This window comes from Neoarius graeffei, chromosome 14 (assembly GCF_027579695.1).
Source record: "Neoarius graeffei isolate fNeoGra1 chromosome 14, fNeoGra1.pri, whole genome shotgun sequence".
Lineage (NCBI taxonomy): Eukaryota > Metazoa > Chordata > Actinopteri > Siluriformes > Ariidae > Neoarius > Neoarius graeffei.
The window spans coordinates 5,628,618-5,643,088 of NC_083582.1; the positions used below are offsets into that span (position 1 = coordinate 5,628,618).

General features: G+C 42.5%; 1 protein-coding gene across 11 annotated transcripts in view; it reads left to right on the plus strand.

The window, feature by feature from the left end:
- Window positions 1–14,471, plus strand: part of ablim2 (actin binding LIM protein family, member 2) — a 206,316-nt gene that overhangs the window by 119,929 nt on the left and 71,916 nt on the right. For all 11 annotated transcript variants that reach the window (XR_009656406.1, XR_009656403.1, XR_009656407.1 and 8 more), the window contains 3 exons: window positions 6,178–6,290; window positions 9,490–9,616; window positions 11,598–11,691. Coding sequence is in view for 1 of the 11 variants with exons in the window: in XM_060939188.1 (XP_060795171.1) it covers window positions 6,178–6,290; window positions 9,490–9,616; window positions 11,598–11,691 (334 nt within the window). In the remaining 10 variants the exon portion in view is untranslated. The remainder of the gene's footprint in view (window positions 1–6,177; window positions 6,291–9,489; window positions 9,617–11,597; window positions 11,692–14,471) is intronic.

Below are 14,471 nucleotides of genomic sequence, written 5' to 3' on the forward strand. Positions count from 1 at the left end.
GTCCCCCTGCTTAAGCCAGTACATGTCCAGGCCCGTCTGAAGTTTGCTAGAGAGCATTTGGATGATCCAGAAGAGGATTGGGAGAATGTCATATGGTCAGTAGTGTCATATGTCATAGCCAGTCTCCAGATCTCAACCCCATAGAAAATCTTTGGAGGGAGTTGAAAGTCCGTGTTGCCCAGCGACAGCCCCAAAACATCACTGCTCTAGAGGAGATCTGCATGGAGGAATGGGCCAAAATACCAGCAACAGTGTGTGAAAACCTTGTGAAGACTTACAGAAAACGTTTGACCTCTGTCATTGCCAACAAAGGGTATATAACAAAGTACTGAGATGAACTTTTGTTATTGACCAAATACTTATTTTCCACCATAATTTGCAAATAAATTCTTTAAAAATCAGACAATATGATTTTCTGGATTTTGTCTCTCATAGTTGAAGTGTACCTATGATGAAAATTACAGGCCTCTCTCATCTTTTTAAGTGGGAGAACTTGCACAATTGGTGACTGACTAAATACTTTTTTGCCCCACTGTACATTGAACTTTGGCTAAAGGTCCGGTATCAATAGCTCGTTCTTTGTCCTTTGTTCTTCTGTAGCACAGATGCAACGACGTCTGTTTCACGCGTGGGGATCCACTGCCAGAGAGAAAGACTTTTGATTCCGCCGCGGGTTTTAAAGTACAGTCGTGACGTCACTGTATTTGGTATCCGGTATCATCTCTGTATCCAATACCATTACAGGGAGTCAGAAGAATGGGCGGAGATAGAACATGGCATGGAGTACATGGATTGGTGTGTTCAATGCTGTAACAGTGAAAGGGGAGAAGATGGGCCATAAAGTGAAGCAGGGAATTGTGGGTACTATGGCTACGGCATGGCAGCCCCCCTACAGCAGCGTAAACTCTATTGCCATCTTAAGATTAGCTTACTTACAGTCGGAGGAAAATGTTTGTACACCCTTTGGAATTTTTTACATTTCTGCCTAAATTGGTCATAAAACAGCGCCTGAACTCTCCAGCAATTTTAAGAATGAACAAACAGTGTCTGCTTGAACTAAAACCACTCAAACAATTACATGTTATCATATTTTTATTGGCCATAAGATGGAAATATTGACAGGATAGGGAGGCATAAGTAAGTACACCCTTAGCTAAGGCTCATCCAAGAGCTAATTAGACTAATTAGATGATTAAACAATTTGACTCAGGTGTGAGCCAACCTGATGTCCAATCACTGAGGTGTGTCATAAGCTACCCACCCCACTGGAAAACCAGTTAAAAGGTGTGTTTTGATGAGAGGCATGTTCTGTGCATCATGCCTCGCTCAAAGGAGCTGTCTGAAGACTTAAGACACAAAATAATTGATTTGTATAAAGCTAAAAAGGGTTACAAAACCATCTCTAAGACCCTTGGTGTTCATGTGTCTACAATTAGAAAAATTGTGTATAAATGGAGACAATTTGGAACGGTTATTACTCTGCCAAGGAGTGGCTGCCCTGCGAAGATCACTCCAAAGGCACTGCGAGTCATCATCAATGAGGTAAAAAAGAATCCAAGAGTGTCCGCTGAAGACTTGAGGAAATCACTGAAACATGCAGACATCTTTGTGGACACATCTACTATAAGAAAGACACTGAACAAGAATGGGATTCATGGGAGAAGGCCACGGAGGAAGCCACTGCTGTCCAGAAAGAACATTTCTGCTCGTTTGGAGTTCACGAAAAAGCATTTGGATGCTCCTCAGCGCCATTGGAAAAACATATTGTGGTCTGATGAAACCAAAGTTGAATTGTTTGGGGGTAACACACCACATCATGTGTGGAGGAAAGTCGGTACAGCACACCATCAGCAAAACCTCATCCCCACTGTCAAGTATGATGGCGGTAGCATCATGGTGTGGGGGTGCTTTGCTGCCTCTGGGCCTGGACAACTGGCTATAATCAATGGGAAAATGAATTCTCAATTATATCAAGATATTTTGCAGAAAAACCTGAGGCAATCTGTCAAAAAGTTGAAACTCAAGAGAGGATGGGTCCTGCAACAGGACAATGACCCTAAACACAGAAGCAGGTCGACATTAGAATGGTTTCAGAAGAACAAAATTCACGTTCTGGAATGGCCCAGTCAAAGTCCCGACCTCAATCCAATCGAGATGCTGTGGCATGACCTCAAGAAAGCCATTCATTCCAGGCATCCCAGGAATCTTGCTGAATTGCAACAGTTTTGCAAAGAGGAATGGTGCAAGATTTCTTCTGATCGTTGTGCCTGTCTAGTCTGCAACTACAGGAAACGTCTGTTTGAAGTTATTGCAGCCAGAGGAGGGTCAACCAGCTACTAAATCAAAGGGTGTACTTACTTATGCCTCCCTATCCTGTGAATAATTCCATCTTATGGTCAATAAAAATATGATAAAACGCAAATGTTTGGGTGGTTTTAGTTCAAGCAGACACTGTTTGTTCATTCTTAAGATTGCTGGAGAGTTCAGATGATGTTTTATGACCAATTTAGGCAGAAATGTAAAAAATTCCAAAGGGTGTACAAACATTTTCCTCCGACTGTAGCGTCATCACTCACATTAAAATTAATATTAGAAAAATCTTCCATGGTGTTTTTTCTGACAGAGTAACTTTTTTTTTTATTAAAGCAGTTATGATTGGATGTGGTCCCGGACCTGTCTCCATAGCGACACTCTGTAATTTGTAGCAGCAATCTGCTTTTCAGGAATGGACAGGAGTTGACCAATGAGAATCGAGTATTCGACAAAGCCGTGTACAAATCAGCAATAAACATGACTGGACATCGTGTAAGGGCGATAATATCGTTTTATTCTATCTACATTCACTGGATATGAGCAATCGTGCGCTCTGATTGGCTACTCTACTACTAGGCTATCAGCTCATATACCGTGAGTAGAGAAAAACAAAACAAAAAACGGCGGAGCATGTTGCTGAACCAACTGAGGACGAAATAAAAACTCTAGTCGAAAACAAAATCCTAAAAGATACACAAAAAAGCAGCAAAGTATTTGATGCTAAGAACGTATCTTTTGTTTAATTTTTCAAGAATTATTATTATCGCATTTTTCACAAATTGCTCCTGTCATTTCACCGGTTTGTTTACATTCTAAGCGGAAATGATTTTGTTGGACGTTTTGTATCGAGTTTTTATTGATTGAATTTGCAAAAAATAACAATAAAAATGCTCTGTTTCTCAAAATCCAGTGAATGTGGATCGAATAAAACAGTTATTCCACTCAATCTCTGTGCTACGCGCCTCGTCGGCTCTCAGCTCATGTACGACTTGATTTTGTGGAATAACTGTTACATATCACAAGTGCAGGATGTGAAGGTGTTTGGAGATCCTTGAGTATTTGGCTAAGTGAAATAGGTCTGAAGGTAAATGAACGAAGTGGTAAATGGTGTCCTCTTTCTGCTGAAGCGCACTCTGATGCCAGCGCCGTCCTGAGAGACACAGAGCGTCCATTCACTGCTGCACTGGCTGACATTTCCACCAGCTAAATTCGTCCAAGGAATGCTGCAGCAGGTGCCAATACTTCGCGTTAGACTATGAGTAAGCGGCAGTTCGGTAACAGTGAGGAGAGAGAATGTGTGTGTGTGTGTGCACTACATTACCTGGAAGTAGATATTTTTTTAAAATTTCTCGGGACATGCAGATCTCCTCCATTTGCTCTGTAAAGACGTTATTCAGGACACTGGCGTGAGGCTTTGTGTCAGCGTTTCCATAGCGACGAGATGCTACAAAAAATATCCTCTTAACATGAAAATCTCAAAACTAGTCTAATTGATCTAGCTTTTCCTTTTATTATGATGCGATTATAAAAAAAAAAGTTTATTAAACCTATTTAAATTTCTCGACATTTTTCTCACTTTAAATCTGTTTCCTATTTCAATTAATCAATTAGCAAAATGCTCAGCCAATTAAATGTCAATGTCTACAAAGAGGTTTAATAATCATATATTCGCTTTATTGTAATCTCGTGATATGAAATAGCGGATAAATTTGACGAGGTTCGAGATGTTTTACCCGTTGAGGTGTGTGAGAGTTCGGAACAGCACCGAAGAGTTTCTGTCTGAGCGAAAACATTATCTGAGTGTGAAACGCTGTGACTGAAGGAACCTCACGATGATGGGATGAGTTTAATGGAGTTTATCGTGTAACCTGAACTGTGGACGGATCGTGAGTCGTGACTCAGACACATGCGTGTGTGACGTGCTGGACGTGTAGATTCCGACTGGATGTCATCAGTTCATTCCCACTGCGCTCCCGGTGGGATTATTAAGGAAATGGTGTTAGGGTTCATGGAGACATAGACAATGTGACCTCCGTGTGGGGGCGAGCCATGGTCTCATGGTTAGAGAAGCAGGTTTGGGACCAAAAGGTTGCTGGTTCAATTCCTTGGACCGAATCCCCAACTGCTCCCCAGGCTGCCCTGGGTGTGTTATACATTACTCTGGATAAGAGCGTCTGATAAATATCTGTAATGTAATATAATGTCACGTCCTCTTCTCACCTACTCTTACTCCTCTCCTCACTCCTCTTACTCCTCTTACCTACTCTTACTCCTCTCCTCCTCTTACTCCTCTCTTCACCCCTCACCTCCTCACCTCCTCTTACTTCTTGCCTCACCTCCTCTTACTCCTCTCCTCACCTACTCTTACTCCTCACCTACTCTTACTTCTCTCCTCACTTCCTCTTACTCCTCTCCTCACTCCTCTTACTCCTCACCTACTCTTTCTCCTCACCTACTCTTACTTCTCTCCTCACTTACTCTTACTTCTCTCCTCACCTCCTCTCACTTACTCTTACTTCTTGCCTCACCTCCTCTTACTCCTCACCTACTCTTACTCCTCACCTACTCTTCTCTCCTCACGCCTCTTACTCCTCTCCTCACTCCTCTTACTCCTCACCTACTCTTACTTCTCTCCTCACTCCTCTTACTCCTCACCTACTCTTACTCCTCACCTACTCTTCTCTCCTCACGCCTCTTACTCCTCTCCTCACTCCTCTTACTCCTCACCTACTCTTACTTCTCTCCTCCCTCTTACTCCTCTCCTCCTCTTACTTCTCTCCTCACTCCTCTTACTCCTCTCCTCACTCCTCTTACTCCTCACCTACTCTTACTTCTCTCCTCATTCCCTCTTACTCCTCTTCTTCTCTTACTCCTCTCCTCACTCCTCTTTCTCCTCACCTACTCTTACTCCTCATCTACTCTTACTTCTTTCCTCACCTCCTCTTACTCCTCTCCTCACCTCCTCTTACTCCTCACCTACTCTTACTTCTCGCCTCACCTCCTCTTACTCCTCACCTACTCTTACTTCTCTCCTCACTTCCTCTTACTCCTCTCCTCACCTCCTCTTACTCCTCACCTACTCTTACTTCTCTCCTCACTTCCTCTTACTCCTCACCTACTCTTTCTCCTCACCTACTCTTACTTCTCACTTCCTCTTATTCCTCACCTCACCTACTCTTACTTCTTGCCTCACCTCCTCTTACTCCTCACCTCCTTTTACTCCTCTCCTCACCTCCTCTTACTCCTCACTTCCTCTTAGTCCTCTGCTCACCTCTTCTTACACCTCACCTCCTCTTACTCTTACTCCTCACCTACTCCTCTCCTCAATTCCTCTTACTCCTCACCTCACCTCTTCTTACACCTCACCTCCTCTTACTCTTACTCCTCACCTCCTCTTACTCCTTACCTCCTCTTACTCCTCTGCTCACCTCCTCTTACTCCTTACCTGCTCTTACTCACCTCCTCTTACTCCTCACTTCCTCTTACTCCTCTGCTCACCTCCTCTTACTCCTCACCTACTCCTCTCCTCACTTCCTCTTACTCCTCACCTCACCTCTTCTTACACCTCACCTCCTCTTACTCTTACTCCTTACCTCCTCTTACTCCTCACCTCACCTCCTCTTACTCCTCATGTCACCTCCTCTTGTTCAGTCTATTTCTTTATTTGGTTATTTCTGTTATTTTTTATTGAGCGTCTGCTAAATACCTGTAATGTAATCTAATGAGGGGTGTGTGCGTGTGTGTGTGTGTGTGCGTGTGTGTGTGTGTGTGTGTGAGACCTGACGAGAAATAGTTCTTGTTCTTTTTCTCTCTCCAGTGCTGATCTCTGTCCTTTCTCTTTGTGTTTACTCTGTGTTTTGGCAGACAGCCGTTTCCTGCAGGCGACCGCGTGACGTTTAACGGGAAAGAGTGCATCTGTCAGAAATGCACTCAGCCTCTGCCTGCCAACAGCTCAGCACCCGCTCAGGCTGTCCACAGTGAGAGTCTCTCTCTCTCTTTCTCCCTCTCTCACACGCACACTTTATCAATCTCTCTGTCTCCTCTGTTGTTTCTCTGTGCTGCTCTCTGCGTGGCTGCTGATACACACACACACACACACACACACACACACACACACACACACGACCTCCTGGGCCGTCCTTCTCTCTTTCCCTCTCTCTTTAGTCCTCCTGTTATTACTGCTACTAATATGCATACATACAGTTTTAACAGTGTGTGTGTGTGTGTGTGTGTGTGCACTGATAGCCATCTTTTCCTGATTTGAACACCTTATTCATAACACCATGATCTCACAGAATGTATAATACACAACCATGAAAGTATGCTCCTTATACACTCAGCAGCCACTTTAATAGGAACATGTTATTGGCTGTAAGATCCCTGTTCTTGGCTGCAGGAGTGGAACCCAATGTGTTCTTCTGTTTTTCTGTTGCATGCTGAGATGCTTTTCTGCTCACCACGGTTGTAAAGAGTGATTATATGAGTTACTATATCCTTCCTGGCAAAAAAGCTCGAACCAATCTGTCTATTTCCTGCTCTCTGACCCTCTCTTATCAACAAGGCGTTTGTTTCCACCCACAGAACTGTCGCTCACTCACTCGATGATGTTTTTTGTTTTCCGCACCATTCTGTGTAAACTCTACAGACTGTTGTGTGTTAAAACCCCAGGAGGAGATCAGCAGTTTCTGAAATACTCAAACCTCATACTCATCTGGCTCAAACCCACCAACACCCATACCACAGTGAGAGAAAGAAAGAAAGTCACACTTTGACATCACGATTTTTCCCGTTAGAAAATCATTTAGAATCTTAGAATCATTTTTCTTCTGATTTCCCTGACAGAACTTTATTCAAACAAAACTAGAGGTTTTTGATCAACTTTGGCAGCAAAAACAGACACCAAAAACAATCTTTTTATAATTTTTTTGCAAAAACAGATAAATCTGAGTTGAGTATATAACGTAAAGAATGCTTTGTGTTTGCAAGAAATGTGGGCGTCCCCCCCCCCCCCCCCCCCCCCCCCGCACTGCTGTGACGTGGTTTCTGTTTTACGCCTTACCTGCGATACACTCACCTGATCATCGATATCATGGAAGTTTTCTTGTTTTGAAAGCATTATTTGGTTTGTGAGAATCCCCTCCTGTACATCGTGTGTATCTCAGTGACTATTCTGAGGATTTAATGTCGTCTAATGGGAGTTTCTTCTCAACAATAACCAATCAGAGCAACTCAAACGCGATCTAATCATTTTATTCTCTTTATCACAGACCTCATAAACACCTCTGACATTTTACTCCGTCCACTTCGTCGTGTCGGTGTATTTCTGACGATCTCCACTAATGGGTTCTTGGAGGAGTCTTTCTGTAGCAGCTGTGTGCTGCAGCACTGCGTCTCCTCACCGTCGTCACTGGAAGCTCATCGAAGCTCTGATTAGGTCAGACAGTATGTGGCTGTTAGCTCCAGCCATTAGGAGTGTAGAGACGCTTCTCCTGTAACGTGATGCAGAGAGCCGCGTTCATGGAACTTTCAAGAACATTACCAAGGCGACTGATAGGCGTCCAGATGCAGGAGTTTTTAATCAGAGGTTAATATTTTTATTAAAATAATCTCGTCTGAATAGAGCTAATATTATTCTGGTGATCGGAAAAACATCAACTATAGCGTCCAATATTTTCAAATAGAAAATGACCGAGCTCTCTCTATCTATCTATCTATCTATCTATCTATCTATCTATCTATCTATCTATCTATCTATCTATCTATCTATCTATCCTTCACTCTCTCCTCTCTATCTATCTATCTATCTATCTATCTATCTATCTATCTATCTATCTATCTATCTATCTATCTATCCTTCCCTCTCTCTCCCTCTCTCCCTCTCTCCCTCTATCTATCTATCTATCTATCTATCTATCTATCTATCTATCTATCTATCTATCTATCTATCCTTCCCTCTCTCTCTCCCTCTCCCTATCTATCTATCTATCTATCTATCTATCTATCTATCTATCTATCTATCTATCTATCTATCTATCTATCTATCTATCCTTCACTCTATCTATCTATCTATCTATCTATCTATCTATCTATCTATCTATCTATCTATCTATCTATCTATCTATCTATCCTTCACTCTATCTATCTATCTATCTATCTATCTATCTATCTATCTATCTATCTATCTATCTATCTATCTATCCTTCACACTCATCTATCTATCTATCTATCTATCTATCTATCTATCTATCTATCTATCCTTCACACTCATCTATCTATCTATCTATCTATCTATCTATCTATCTATCTATCTATCTATCTATCTATCTATCTATCTATCTATCCTTCACACTCATCTATCTATCTATCTATCTATCTATCTATCTATCTATCTATCTATCTATCTATCTATCCTTCACACTCATCTATCTATCTATCTATCTATCTATCTATCTATCTATCTATCTATCTATCTATCCTTCACTCTATCTATCTATCTATCTATCTATCCTTCACACTCATCTATCTATCTATCTATCTATCTATCTATCTATCTATCTATCTATCTATCTATCCTTCACTCTATCTATCTATCTATCTATCTATCTATCTATCTATCTATCTATCTATCTATCTATCCTTCACTCTATCTATCTATCTATCTATCTATCTATCTATCTATCTATCTATCTATCTATCTATCTATCCTTCCCTCCCTCTCTCCCTCTCTATCTATCTATCTATCTATCTATCTATCTATCTATCTATCTATCTATCTATCTATCCTTCACACTCATCTATCTATCTATCTATCTATCTATCTATCTATCTATCTATCTATCTATCTATCTATCTATCTATCTATCCGTCACACTCATCTATCTATCTATCTATCTATCTATCTATCTATCTATCTATCTATCTATCTATCTATCCTTCACACTCATCTATCTATCTATCTATCTATCTATCTATCTATCTATCTATCTATCTATCTATCTATCTATCTATCCTTCCCTCCCTCTCTCCCTCTCTCCCTATCTATCTATCTATCTATCTATCTATCTATCTATCTATCTATCTATCTATCTATCTATCCTTCACTCTCTCACTCTCTCACACTGTCTCTCTCTCTCTCTCTCTCTCTCTCTCTCTCTCTCTCTCTCTCCCCCTGTACAGATTGCTGTGGCTGTGGGAAGGAGTTTAAGAATGAACAGTCGCTGATGGCTCTGGATAAACACTGGCACCTGGGCTGCTTCAAGTGCAAAGTGTGCAACAAAGTGCTCAATGCTGAGTACATCAGCAAGTCAGTACCCTGCAGTGTGTGTGTGTGTGTGTGTGTGTGTGTGTGTGTGTGTGTGTGTGTGTGTGTAATATGCGATATAAGAGTCTGACTCATCCTAATATTCGCAAAACTCTACTGATATTCTGAGGTATTTAGAGTTATGACTCAATCTTTTTTTTTTTTTTTTACATCCTACAAGGTTTTAAAATTGTAACAAAAAATCGGAAAAAAATTGTAATATCGAATCGGGATATTCATAGAATCGCAATACGAGTTCCAGTAATTGCACATTGTTGAAAGACAAATTCAAGCGCAGCCCGCGTAGACAGTGTGTGTGATGTGTCGGTAAACAGGAAACAGTTTTGTGAATGATGATGATGATCAGTGTAGAGAAGGATTATTTTATAAGTGTCAGCGATACAGGCTAATCATCTTGCTATTTTATTAACACATCAGTTTAAATGTATGAATTTTTTTATAACCTTGTTCACTGCCCTTTTTATAGATATTATCCCATACATGTCAACCCCTTTGGGCGTCCACCTGTAGTATCAGAGGAAGAAATCCATAAAATCAACATAAAATCCTTATAGCCTTCGAATCGCTCCGAACTTAATAAATAAATAAATAAATAAATAAGTAAATATAACTTGCCTGAGAACTTCGTCCAGCATGTCGAAAATCGCCTCGCCCGTGCTGATATTGCACACGGGCATGTCTATGATTCTTGACTTCGCCCCTCTGTTTATGTCGAAGATCCGCACCAAAACGGCCAGTCGCTTGTCCGTCTTTTTGTCATTGGATTCGTCGATCATCAAGGAAAATGGCGGCGTCCGGCAGTGCTGGATGATCGGTAGTGTAGCTTCGGGGGCCGAGCTCTTTTTGATTACTTGCGTTGTTTTGGTGCGCCTACAGCTGATAGATTTCGCAATCGTACTGTCCGTGCAAATTCGCAGCAACAGTTCTGTCAGGTGGTCCGCAACGGCTAGCGGCAAATTGTGCTGAGCAATGAAATTACAGATCGTAACTTCTGCTCTTATTACACTTGTTGGTTGATCATCGGTCTTAGGCTTTGCAAACATCGTCATTTGCGGCTGATTCTGTTTCTGGTGCAAGTTTCGCTGATGTCACGTCGTAAACTCCAGACGCCGCAACTTTTATATCTCGCACACAAACTGTGCAGTGTGCGTACTCCTCATTTTTCGCCTGAACAATGACACCATTAAATGTCTCCTTCCATTCAGGAAGATACCGCCCGCCGTATCTCATTTTCTTTCTCGGTGTTCCCATTCTTTCACTCAGCAGACGCTATTCAGAATCTCTCCGGTGTAAACAATGTCGCTCTGCACAATGAGAAAATCGTTCGAACAATGACCGTTTGGCGCGTTTAAATGCAGATCGTGCGCATGACCGGAACGAGCGAAGTCTCGCAGTCACGATACTGCACGAGGCTTGAGGAATAAACATCCGGTTTCACATAGTCTGGGTTATCTGCCCCTGCATACACGCTGTTCTTTGTCTATAAATCGAGCTTTTGTATGTTTTTGCGACGATCAGCTGACGATGTTCAAGATACACAAAATAAATTTAGGTCAGAAAATACTGAAAATCCGTAAGACTTTGTTTATACGCCCGTACGCCCTTGAAATGAGCTAAAATCCGTATAATTTCCGGAAAATCCGTATAGGTTGACATGTATGTTATCCGATTCATAATTGTTGTTTTATTGATTCGTTTCAGCCCTTGTCCTGAATCAAAATGTGGAGAAGTTGGGGGGGGGGGGGGGGGGGGGTTTGAATACTTATGCAAGACTCTGCAGTTTTTAAATGGAAATGGATTTTTTTGTCTCCTAAAATCACTGTATTGTTTGATAAACTGAATGTGTATCGTGTGTTGTGATCCTCAAGTATCACGATGTGACACTTTTGTCGTATCGCCCACCTTGAACATGAGTTCCAGTTAAAACTCCCGTGTGTGTGTGTGTGTGTGTGTGTGTGTACAGGGATGGAATTCCATACTGTGAGATGGACTACCACGCCATGTTTGGCATCCAGTGTGAGAACTGTAAGAAGTACATCACAGGGAAAGTTCTGGAGGTACGGAGAGTCGACATGTCACTGTCCGTGCTCAGATCACACACAGCTGTGACTGCTGAAGGAAAAAATGATGAGAGAAATGGATCTGTGGACGGGTCATGATGGGGGCGAGTGTTGTGTGTCGGTAGTGTGTGTGTGTGTGTGTGTGTCACAGAAAGGCTGCGATTCAGTCTCCTCACACTGGTACACTATATTCCCAGCGGGGGTGAAGCTCAGAGCTCTGGGACACAAAGACACTCTCAGTCCACTCGCTCAGAAACTCTGTGTGTGTCGCGTTATTGTTGGAAAAAAAAAAAAAACACCACCACATAATCTAAGTCTCTTTATAAACAGAAGAGTAAATAATAAGGAATTCGCTAAATAAGGGGTTCTTGAGTCATAATTAGTTTTTCTTCGCCGTTCTCGTCTCTGGCGTGTTCCTTACAGATTTATAGTCGGATTTCTGTAAAGCTGCTTTGTGAGAATGTTGAATGTTAAAAGTGCTATAGAAATAAAATTTAACTTTAAAAAAAAGTATTTAGTCTGCTAGTTAAATGCACAGGGCGGCACGGTGGTGTAGTGGTTAGCGCTGTCGCCTCACAGCAAGAAGGTCCGGGTTCGAGCCCCGTGGCCGGCGAGGGCCTTTCTGTGCGGAGTTTGCATGTTCTCCCCGTGTCCGCGTGGGTTTCCTCCGGGTGCTCCGGTTTCCCCCACAGTCCAAAGACATGCAGGTTAGGTTAACTGGTGACTCTAAATTGAGCGTAGGTGTGAATGTGAGTGTGAATGGTTGTCTGTGTCTATGTGTCAGCCCTGTGATGACCTGGCGACTTGTCCAGGGTGAACCCCGCCTTTCGCCCGTAGTCAGCTGGGATAGGCTCCAGCCTGCCCGCGACCCTGTAGAACAGGATAAAGCGGCTACAGATAATGAGATGAGATGAGTTAAATGCACAGTTTATTAAATATCAACAACCTCAGGAACGCTCTTTTAATTCACACAGGTTTAATTTTTTTTGTAGAAAGTCCAGTGATGACGACGGTTATTACAAATAATGCAAAACATTTTATATTTTTTTAATTTTAAAATCATTTTAATAATAACTTTTAATCATGACACCGTGACGTGTTCATTCACTGGAGTGTTTTGGTAAAATGTAGGATTAATTAACATAATTGTTCATGAAGTATGTTTAAAAACATCAATTTTTCATCTGTAATTGAGTTTGAAGAACGATATCAAGTGATCGTGACAAAGTTCAGTTTGCTTGAATTTTTTACAACACAGAACCAAATGATCTGTCAGTAAACACTGAATAAAGACCCGACTCAGGCTCTGATTTTTATTCCTGAACTGATTTGCTGCTGTTTATTAAACACTTAGCGTGATGAACAGTCTTACGCAACGTGACATGGAACAGCTGACGCTCACCTGCCTGAGTTTCATTTTTCATTCAATCATCTGTGAAGAGAAAAAACATCTGCAGTTTGTTTTCATAAGTATTTAAAGAATATTTAGTTATATAATATTTTCCAAAGATCAAACATAAATCCAGTCTGTATGCAGCGATTAAGGGGTCCGAGCCCCCCCCCCCCCCCCCCCCCGAGCCTCTCCCACCTGATCCATTACATCTGTTTCATCAAACGCTCTTTTTTTAAGCCTGTGATTATTAATAAAGCCATATGTAAATGTACAGATGATGATTTTTATTTAAATGTATGAAAGGATGGCACCCTTCATGTCCCTGTGAGTGATGGAACTGTGGAAGGAGGGACTGAGGGACAAAACCGGCTTGGTTTTGTGTAGCACTCGGTTATTTTTCCGCATTTACTGAACTGTGATGGCTGGAAATCATGAGTGTGCTGGAAAGTTCATGACATTTAGAGAGAAAAAAAACATCTTTTTATCTTTTCTAATCTGATGAAGATGCTTATAATTATTCATAGGTATATGAGAGAGAGAGGAGAGAGAGAGAGAGGACAGAGAGGGAAAGACAGGACAGAGAAAAAGAGAACAGAGGGTGAGGGAGAGAGAGAAGACAGAGAGAGAGGACTGAGAGAGGAGAGACATGGGTGGGGAGAGAGAGATGGGTGGGGAGAGAGGAGAGAGATGGGTGGGGAGAGAGAGACAGAGAGGACTGAGAGAGGAGAGAGAGATGGGTGGGGAGAGAGAGAGAGAGGACAGAGAGAGAGGACTGAGGGAGGAGAGAGATGGGTGGGGAGAGAGAGGACTGAGAGAGGAGAGAGATGGATGGGGAGAGAGAGAGACAGAGAGGACTGAGAGAGATGGGTGGGGAGAGAGAGAGACAGAGAGGACTGAGAGAGAGAGATGGGTGGGGAGAGAGAGAGGACAGAGAGAGAGGACTGAGAGAGGAGAGAGATGGGTGGGGAGAGAGAGAGACAGAGAGGACTGAGAGAGATGGGTGGGGAGAGAGAGAGACAGAGAGGACTGAGAGAGAGAGATGGGTGGGGAGAGAGAGAGAGAGGACAGAGAGAGAGGACAGAGAGGAGAGAGATGGGTGGGGAGAGAGAGAGACAGAGAGGACTGAGAGAGGAGAGAAAGATGGGTGGGGAGAGAGAGAGGACTGAGAGAGAGAGAGATGGGTGGGGAGAGAGAGAGACAGGACAGAGAGGAGAGAGAGATGGGTGGGGAGAGAGAGAGAGGACTGAGAGAGGAGAGAGAGATGGGTGGAGAGAGAGAGAGAGAGACAGAGAGGACTGAGAGAGGAGAGAGAGATGGGTGGGGAGAGAGAGACAGAGAGGACAGAGAGAGAGAGAGAGAGAGAGAGAGATGGGTGGGGAGAGAG